The 9901-nt window shown below is 55.6% G+C and overlaps 2 protein-coding genes across 2 annotated transcripts in view; both read left to right on the forward strand.

The window, feature by feature from the left end:
* Nucleotides 1–1020: 1020 nt before the first annotated feature.
* Nucleotides 1021–3507, forward strand: LOC103081925 (glutathione S-transferase theta-1-like). Its single transcript, XM_007451054.1, has 5 exons — nt 1021–1132; nt 1217–1304; nt 2730–2880; nt 3189–3338; nt 3421–3507. Exons 1-5 carry the CDS (start codon nt 1021–1023, stop codon nt 3505–3507), a joined length of 588 nt encoding a protein of 195 aa, XP_007451116.1.
* A 910-nt stretch (nt 3508–4417) lies between these two features.
* LOC103082194 (glutathione S-transferase theta-4) overlaps nt 4418–9901 on the forward strand; it is a 7418-nt gene continuing 1934 nt past the window's right edge. Inside the window, exons 1-3 of the mRNA XM_007451055.1 lie at nt 4418–4529; nt 5596–5683; nt 9390–9540. Coding sequence (XP_007451117.1) covers nt 4418–4529; nt 5596–5683; nt 9390–9540 — 351 coding nt within the window. The remainder of the gene's footprint in view (nt 4530–5595; nt 5684–9389; nt 9541–9901) is intronic.

The following is a 9901-nucleotide window of genomic DNA, read 5'->3' on the forward strand; positions in this document are numbered from 1 at the left end:
GGGTTTGATCCCTGATCCGGGAAAGTCCCACATGTGGCAGAGCAACTAAGCCCGTGCGCCACAACTACTGAAGCTCGTGTGCCTAGAGCCCACGGTCTGCAACAAGAGAAGCCACCACAATGAGAAGCTCACGCACAGCAAAGAAGAGTAGCTCCCACTCGCTGCAACTAGAGAAAGCCTACACGCAGCAACGAAGAACCAACGCAGCCAAAAATTTTAAAAAGTAAATAAATTTATAAAAAGACAGAAAGAAAGAAAGGAAACCTCTGGTCCTGTGCTGTGTGCACCAGGATGAGAGTCTCGATGGAGGCAGGGCTGAGGCTGGAGGTTGGTGAGGCTGCCAGGCCATCGGAGTCTTGGTTGTGGGGTAAGAGATGCAGGAGGTGGAGGGACAGCACTTGGTGATGGAGGGTCTGCCTGAGCCCGAGGGGCGGGGGTTCGGGGGGCACACGAGGAGGTCAGAGGGAGGTCCCAGTAGGAAGTTGGGATAGTTACTCAGAGGGGTGGGGTGGGCATGGGAGTGTCTGTGTGTGTGCTTCTGTGTGTGTGTGTGTGTGTGTGTGTGTGTGTGAGAGAGAGAGACTCTGTGTATGACTCTGAGTGTGTGGGGTTGTGTGTGTGGGGTGTGCGTGGCACAGGCATGGTGGGAGGGAAGACAGAAATCCTTAAGAACCTGACGTGTGTCGCAGTGGACCTGAAGAACAGTGAAAGCTGCCTAGACTGAAGGGAAGCGGAGGGTGGGGGTGGGGAGGTTGCCCCCCCCCGCCCCAGATGAAGAGAGCAGGGGTGGGAGTGTCCATCGGCTTGCACCGCCCCATGAAGGCGGAGGAGGACCAGGCTGGGGACCCTGCTTTCGAAAAACCAGTGACCAGCCCCTCACAGGGGCAGAGGCCACAAGGTGTGATGGCTTGGCTGGGCGCCCAGCCAGTTGTGGAGGGAGTAGGCTTCAGGGAGGGGCATGGATCAGACCATGGACCCCATTTTGGAGGCCTGAGTAGAGGGCCAACGGGAAGCACAGGGATGGTGCTTGAGCTCTTTCTGGACCTGTACTCACCCCCCTGCTGTGCCATCTACATTTTCACCAGGAAGAACAGCATCCCCTTTGAGATGCACCCTGTAGAGCTGGCACAGGGTGAGCGGAGCTAGGTGGGCTCCATGGAGGGGATGCCTAGGGGCCAGACCCTGCGCTGAACCTCCTCTGCTCTCTGCCCCCCAGGGGAGCACCTGAAACCCAAATTCCTGAAGGTGAACCCCCTGGGGAAGGTGCCTGCCCTCATGGATGGGGACTTTCTGGTGGCTGAGAGGTAAGGTGCCCTGGGTCTGGGGCTCATTGCTGGGGGGAGGCAGGAGGAGGCAGGCAGAAAGCTGGTAGCCCCTGGCTTGAAGATCTTTCCAGACTGCTGGGCCCCTTCCTCCTTTCAGCGAATCCAGCTCGGAGGGCTGGGAGCTGGACCAGGGGGCTGCTTTGGGGCTAAAGCTGGGAGCTTCAGAATGGAAGGGGGTGTAGGCCACCCCCTAGGCCTGGACAACGTGGATGCAACTGGGGAAGACCCAGGCTTGAGGGGAGCCCCTCCCCAGATGTCTGAACATGTCCTTTCAGAGTCACAGGAGCTGGGCAGCCCTGGGGCTGCACTGGGCTCTGCATGCCCATCCCCTGTCCTCAGTTTCTGCCCAGGGGCAGGTCACAGAGCTTCGTGCCCCAGGCTTCTCTTCTGTAAAATGGGGTAATAAGGTAACCACCTCCCAGAACTTGTTGGAGGATGGAAACTGGGCACCAAGTGCCTGGAGCCCAAGGGGGATCAAGAGTCAGGGGACTTCCCTGGTGGTCCAGTGGTTAAGAATCCACACTTTTGGAACTCCCCTGGTGGCGCAGTGGTTAAGTATCCACCTGCCAATGCAGGGGACACAGGTTCGAGTCCTGATCTGGGAAGATCCCACATGCCATGGAGCAACAAAGCCCGTGTGCCACAACTACCGAGGCTGCACGCTAGAGCCTGCGAGCCACAACCAGTGAGCTCACGTGCCACAACTCATGAAGCCCGCACGCCTAGAGCCTGTGCCCCGCAGCAAGAGAAGCCATCGCAATGAGAAGCCAGAGCACTGCAATGAAGAGTAGCCCCCACTCACCGCAACTAGAGAAAGCCCGTGCACAGCAACAAAGACCCAGCACAGCCATAAATAAATAAATAAATAAATAAATAAATAAATAAATAAATAAATTCTTAAAAAAAAAAAAAAGAAAAATCCACACTTCCACTGCAGGGGCTCGGGTTTGATCCCTGGTTGGGGAACTGAGATCCTACAGGCCGTGAGGTGTGGCCAAAAAAAAATAGAGTGGGGGACCCTCTGGGCCCCTCCCCCAGACTCTGAGCGCCAGGTAGAACTGGCCCAGGAAGGGAACTTGGAGACCCCTTAGGACGGGGTGTCTGTGGCAGGTCTGCCTCCCTCCCTCCGAGTAGCGACCCTGATACCAGAGAGCTGGGTCACCAGGCAGAGAGCAGGCTGGAGTAGTAGCAGGGAGGGGGCTTGAAACCCAGGGAGGAGCAGAGCTTGGAAGGGAGGAATGGAGCCGTTTGGTGGGGGAAGATGCCACCTGGAGGGGACATGGCTGTGGGGAGCTCCTCCCCAGGCGGTGGAGTTGGAGCGCTGGCACAGTCAAATCTCCCTGCTAGTGAGAGATGGAGCTGCCCAGGTGGGGTGGGCAGATCTCTGACACCTCCTGCCCACAGCATGGCCATCCTTTTATACCTGAGCCACAAATGCCAGGCAGAGGCACACTGGTACCCACCTGAACTGCAGGCCCACACCCGTGTGGATGAGTACCTGGTGTGGCAGCACATGGCCATCCAGCTGCCTGCCACCAACGTCTACCTGTGTAAGGTGAGCCTCCCTGCCCTATCCTGCCTGGGCAGGAGCCAGGACCCCCAGAGCTGGAAGGGACCGGTTGGCCCTTATATCAACTCTCATCTACTGCCCTGGGCAGACATCACTAATCTATCACAGCTGTCTTTCCCCTGAGCCTGAATGAAACCTCAGAATCCTTCTGAACGCAGAGCCCCAGAGGGCATCGCTGATAAATGGCTGCTGAGGGAGGGGTGAAGGAGAGGTTGAGGAGGCTTGGAGGGCCCCAAGATAAGCTGTCGCCTCTCTTCCCAGCCCAGTCTCTCCTGCCTCACTTCTCCGGGCAGCCTGTGGATGCTGTGCAGCTGGAGCAGCTGTTGGGGAAGCTGACGCCCGCTTTGCAGCACCTGGATCAGGAGGTCCTGGCGGCCAGGCCCTTCCTGGCCACTGAGCAGGTCTCCCTGGAGGATCTGATGGCATTCATGGAGCTGATGCAGGTGAGGTTCTCCTGCCCACTTGTCCTCTGGGGCTGCTCTGGGCGCAGGCTGAGCCCAGGCCCCAGCTGCCCTGTCTGCCCAGCTCACTGCCGTCGGCTGCGACCTCTTCCTGAGACTGGCCCTGGCTTGCTGTGTGGCGAGCCCGTGTGGAGGCCACTCTGGGCCTTGAGCTCGTCCAGGAGGCCCACAGGTGAGTGCTTCAGGCTCGGGAACCCCAAGAGGCTCAGTGGGACCCCCAGCTGGCCCAGAAGCTTGTGCAGAGGGTGATGGAGCGGCTACGCTGAGGGTCTGCCATGCCCCTGCGCTCTGCCATCTGCAGTAAACACTCTGTATGTCCCCAACTCGTGTCCAGCCTCTTTCTGTCCCGAGAAGTGGGCTCTCCCCATTTCCAAATGGTCAGGGGATCTCCTGAAGTCACGCAGCTCAGAGTGAGCAGCACTCAGGCCCCCACAGTGACCTTCCTCTGCCGCCAGGTGCCGAGTCCAGGTGCTTGGCCTGGCCACAGCCAGTCCCAACCCAGGCTGGAGGTTTCTGGGCTCCTCTGCGTGGCCCCTTGAGTCCCCTGTGGCGTCACCCCAATGCCCTGACAGCCCCCTGGGCTCCTGTTTCTTTCTCCCCACCCGTTTCTAGCCAGGCTAGATTGACCTGTGGATACCCCTGCTCCCTGCTTCTGGAAGCCTCCTGGGTTAGTTCTCATCCCGTCCTCACTCTGGACCCTGCAACGCCCCTTCGATTACGTTCTGCCATGAAGGCCTGGCCCCGGGAGTTCCCACGTGAAAGCCCTTCTCAGACCCGGGCCCGGAGTACAAACGGACACCCCCAGGGAGGGGAAGGGCAAGGTCACAACCACCCCTGACCCCTTGGCCCCAAGCCACAGGCCTCTCCCCAGCCTGTTGCTGGGTTTCCTCAGAATCTTTGCTGCTGTGAGAATTCCAGGCTTCTCGGCCTCATGACAACACCAAGTGAACAAGAGGTTCCAGAACGCAGGGGCCTGGGCCTGGGCTGGTGCGCACAGGGCCAGGGCGCAGGCTGCATTTTGGCTGAGGTTGGGTGTCTGCCGGCCGCAGCGGGGGCCCAGCATGGGCCTGGAGCTCTACCTGGACCTGCTGTCTGCGTCGTGCCGCGCTGTCTACATCTTCGCCAGGAAGAACGGTATCCCTTTCGACTTCCAGTTTGTGGATCTGCTGAAAGGTCAGCATCCGCAGCTGCCCGGGTGGGAAGGCAGGACACAAGGGTGGGGTATTTCTGAGAAGCGGAGACAGAGACAGAGGAGACCCCCACAAAGTCCAAAGGGAAGAAAAGCTTCCCAAAGGAGTTGTTGGTGGTGCTCCTGCCCCGCCTGCCTTTGCGGGTCCCCACGGACTCTGCCCCACTGTGAACAGGCTCTTCCGGGGGGAAGTGGGAGGAAGAGGGGCGGAGGGACCCCCACCTAGCGCCCCACCTTCTCCTCGAGGGTGCCCAGCACCTCGTCAGCTGCAGCACCTGCCAATTGGTTTGGCAGAGGTCGCAGAGGCGCATGGTTATTCCTCATTTACTTCAATCCACACCCGTTCCCCCGCTCCAAGTGTTCAGACCTGCTCAGGGTGACCCCCAAGCCTGGGTGAGGTCCGTGGCCGCACTCTCCATCACCATACCAAGCAGCTCTAAAACCTCAGCTTGCAGAGGCTGGAGCCTCCAGAACACAGAGGAGGAGACCCGGGAGCCCTGGACATTATCGGGGTGGAAGTAGGGCCCCCTGAAGTGTTTTCAGTGGAGGCAGCTGGCCAAGGAGGAGTTAAAACTTCCCGCCCCCACCCCCCACACACATAGGGTTCTCTGTTTGGATCACCTGGATTGAGTGCCTATGGGAGGCTCCCTTTTGGATTCCATCTGTGTGCTGGGGCTGGGGCTCCTGTGCTGGCACCTGCCCTGCTCCCCTTAGAGGGGCAGGGGGTCTAGGGGTGGGATCCAGGCCCCTAGGGCTTCTGTTGATTCACAGGCTGTGGCTTTAGGCCCAGAGTTGGGGGTGAGGGCTGGAGGCCTCCAGCTTCTGTGAGCCAAAAGGTTGTCCTGGTCACGGAGCCTGGGATGGGGGCAGGCGTCCTGACCTGGTCCCTGTTGGGCCGCTGATTTGCCCCCTTACCTGGGGTGAGCCATGGTTTTCCTCTGGGACTCAGTTTCCCTTCTTGAGAAAATGGAAAGGCATTTCTGCCTTTGGGAGGCCTGGGTCTCTCTTCCCTGGGGTCCCAGCAGTCTCAGACCTTCCTGCACCTCTCAGGTCACCACCACAGCAAGGAGTACATCGAGATCAACCCCCTGAGGAAGCTGCCCAGTCTCAAAGATGGAAAATTTGTCTTATCTGAAAGGTAACGGTCTTCCCTGGCTCTCCCACCATGTGTCTGCTCTTCCTGAGAGATTCAGTGGCAGCCCTTCTGCTGGTGCCTATTGATTTTTTTTTTTTTTTTTACTCTGGAAAAGTTCACACATACACTAAAGTAGAGTAAATAGTAAATAAGAAGGAGTATAACGGACCCACGTACCCACCCCGTAGTTCCAACAGTGGTCCACCCAGGGGCCCATTTTGCATCATCTATACTCCACTCTGTTCCCCTGCCTCCTGGCCACTCCATTCCTTCACCTGTAAATGTTTAGGAATGACCTTCTAAGAGATAAAGTCTCTTTAAAAAAAAAAAAAGCATCACCACAATACCATGATGACACCTAATAAAATTAACAATAATTCCTGTATTTCATCACATATCCTGTTCACATTTGACAGTCTCTGAATATCTCAGACATATTTTCTTTGCAGTTCGTGCCTTGGAATCAGGGTCCAAATAAGCTGCAAAGAGTGCAACTGATTGATCCACCTCTTCAGTCTCTTTTCATCTCCAGCCCCCTCCACGCCCCACCTTGGACCTTTGACCTTTGCATTTTTGCCATGGTTGAAGAAACCAGCTCCTTTGTCCTGTGGAATTTCCAATGGTCTAAATTTTGCTGACTGCATCCTCATGGTGCCGTGTAACATGGCTTTCTGTCCCTTCATTTCCTGTAAATTGGTAGTTGGATCTCAAGGTTTGGTAAGATTCAGGGTTCATTGTTTCTCAGCCTGCTTCACAGGTGGTCTCATAACTTAAAGTATATCTCCCAAGTGGACCATGGAAGTCTGGGTGGCCCAGGGCTAGGTACATTTCTAGGACTGCTGTAAGAGGGTACCACCGACTGGCTGGATTAGAACAACAGAAATGTATTGTCTCATGGCTCTGGGGTAGAAGTGCGAAATCAAGGTGTTGGTAGGGCCATGCTCTCCATGAAGGGGCCAGGAAGGATTTGTCCCAGGTCTCTCCTAGGTTCTGGTAGCCTAGGGTGTTCCTTGTCTGGAAGATGGCCATCTTCTCCCTGTGTCTATTCACATCGCTTTCCCTCTGTGCATGTCTCTGTGTCCAAATATCCCCTTTTTATAAGGACACCAGTCTTTTTTTAAAATTTTTTTAGCTGCATTGGATCTTTGTTGCTGCATGTGGGCTTTCTCTAGTTGCGGTGAGTGGGGGCTACTCTTTGTTGCGGTGCATGGGTTTATTGCGGTGGCTTCTCTTGTTGCGGAGCATAGGCTCTAGGTGCACAGGCTTCAGTAGTTGCAGCACATGGGCTCAGTAGTTGTGGCTCGCAGGTTCTAGAGCACAGACTCAGTAGTTGTAGCGCAGGGGTTCAGTTGCTCCGAGGCATGGGGGATCTTCCCGCACCAGGGATCGAACCCATGTCCCTGGCATTGGCAGGAGGATTCTTAACCCCTGCGCCACCAGGGGAGTCCCGACACCAGTCATTTTGGATTAACATCTACTCCAATGACCTCATTTTAACTTGATGACCTCTGTAAAGACCTTCTTTCCAAATAAGGTCACATTTTAAGGCACTGGGTATTAAGACTTCAACATGTCTTTTTTGGGAGACACAATTCAACTCATAACTGTCTGCTCCCTGGCCCCCCACAAATTCATGTCCTGCTCATGTGTGAAATACATTCACCTCATCCCAGCATCTCCAAAAGTAATAATCATCCCAGCATCACCTTTAAGTCCAAAATGCCATCCTCTAAATCATCCAAGTCAGGTGCGATTCAGGGTTTGATTCATCCTGGGGCAAAATTCCCTTCCATCTATGAACCTGTGAAACCAGACAAGTTATCCTGTTTCCAAAATACAGTGGGGGGACAGGCATAGGCTAGACATTACCATTCCAAAACAGAGGATAGGAAGGAATAAAAGGCTCGTGCATCGCCAGCAAGTCTGAAACCTGGCAGCATAAATTGCATTCAATTTTAAGGCTTGAGCATTGTTAAAAATCAAAATTCAACTGAGTAAAATTAAAGATTCAACAATTCATGAACAGAGCAGCATCCCACCTAGAAAGGAGCTCTGATGAGCTGTACAAAATGAAAGGCTTTTTATAGGCAGAAGGAGGCAGGAAAAGGAAGTTTCTAGCAAAGAGTGGATTGTTTTAGGCAAGATCACCTTTCTTTGGGGAAAGCCAGGGGTCTATCAGCCAGATGACCTCACTAGTGCTGGCCAGGTAATTCCAGATTAACTGGTTAAAGGTCACATTCCTGGCAGAGGCTGAAACTGCAGTTAGGTTAAGGTACTGAGTCTCGGTTTGCTGATGTGGGGCTTAGCACGAGTGACCCCATTTTGGGCCTTTCGTTTCTCTCTTAACAAAATGATCCTCTTTAGCTCCATACTCTGTCCTCTGAGCCTATCAGGGTGTTGGCCCCACCTTTTAGAACCAGTACCCCAGGCCTGTGGTGGCAGGACAGCCCTACTGGCCCCTGAGCCTCCCTCTGGGTTATTCTTTCCTTTTCTTGAAGGTTGAATAGTCCCATCAGCCCATTTCACAGAGGTGTCTGACAGCCTTCGTTTATTTCATCCCATCTGTCTCCTTCAGTACAAGCTGTCAGTGTTTCTGCTGAAATGGTCCCTTAGATTCACAAGTCACCTGCCTAATATCTTTACCAGCCACACCCTTGGTTTTCTCTCCAGAGCAGGGCCCCCATCTCTGCCCTTGGCCTTCTTATTATGCCACCTTCTTACCCTGCTGGTCCTTCCCTCCCACCTCCCAGTCCTGGGCCTTAGAACGGCTATGAATCCACTACCATCCCCCTTAGACCTTCTCCAAAGACCCACCCTTCCCCCATCCCTCCAGCCTCCTGGCCCCTCTGCCCACAGGTGTCTATAAGGGCACTGAGTGAGGGGCTAAGGACACCAGCCACGCAAGGCAGAAACTCAGGTCAACTAGTTTGAGCTTATTGGGGGATGTGACAAGCCAGGGGAATCTGGGCCTGGTGATGGTGGTACTGATGCTTTCTCCCACCAGCCCACCTGCCAGCTTCTCTCAGCATTTTCTCCTGTTCCCACCACCAGCAACAGCTCTGTAGCCTCATCTTTGAAGCACCTGGTCCTCGCAAAACGAGCAACCCCTCCTTCGTGGGTGATCTGAAGTTCTCAGGAAGGACAGGGATGGGCCCAGTCGAGTCACCTGCTTACCTGTGGGCCTCTCACTGGCCAGGGCACTGGGACCCATGACTGCCAGTCACCGGGGCCAGAATCACTGTTGGTGGAGCGGGTCCCTGCGGGAAAAGTGGGGGAAAGGGTGTTGGCCAGACAAAAGGCCAGATACCTATTCCAGGGTCATCCCAGGGACTGTGATGTGGGCTGGGCGCCTGTCCGCCAGGAGGTTAGGCTCCTCTGGTCACAGTACGCTCTGGTTCACCCTGGGGGCAGGGGCTGTCAGAGAACGTGCTGGTGTGTGTGGTCCCCGCTTGGTATCCGAGCTCCCAGTGTGGGAGGGCTGAAGGCAGGGAATAAGCAGTGAGGACCGTAACCTCTAGGTGCAGGATCAGGAGGCACGGAAGGTGTGGCGGTGGGGGCGGTGGGCAGTGGGCATGGACAGAGCGGTGCAGGCCGTCTCTGGCTGTCCCTGACCTCTCCCCACCCAGCCGACATTGGGCCCAGCCCCTCTGGATGGTTCGTGTAGAGGGTTGGGGTGGCCAGAGGAGCGCCCTGACTGTCCTCTCTGCAGTGTGGCCATCCTTTTCTACCTGTGCCGCAAGTACAGTGCGCCCTCGCACTGGTACCCACCAGACCTGCACACACGTGCCCGCGTGGACGAGTTCATGGCCTGGCAGCACACAGCCCTTCAGCTGCCCATGAACAAGATACTCTGGATCAAGGTGAGCAGGGCCACAGCGGGGGCTCAAGCAAGTGTCCCTCCCTCCCTGAGCCTCATTTCCACAGCTCCCTTTCCTGCCTGCCTTACAGAGCTGTGGGGAGTGTGAACCACTGAGTAGGAAAGAGCCTTATAAAGACAAGGTGAGGGGTGCCCAGGAGGGGCTGGTATCACTGACGCCAGGATAGGATTCAAGACATTTCATTCCAAACTAGAAAATATCACAGTTGGGAATTCCCTGGTGGTCCAGAGGTTAGGACTTGGAACTGTCAATGCTGTGGCCCAGGTTAAATCCCTGGTCAGGGAACTAAGATCCCGCAAGCCATGCAGCCAAACACCCGCCCCCCCCCCCCCGCTAAAAAAAA

The sequence above is a fragment of the Lipotes vexillifer genome, unplaced genomic scaffold (genome assembly GCF_000442215.2).
Source record: "Lipotes vexillifer unplaced genomic scaffold, Lipotes_vexillifer_v1.1 scaffold1783, whole genome shotgun sequence".
Classification (NCBI taxonomy): domain Eukaryota; kingdom Metazoa; phylum Chordata; class Mammalia; order Artiodactyla; family Lipotidae; genus Lipotes; species Lipotes vexillifer.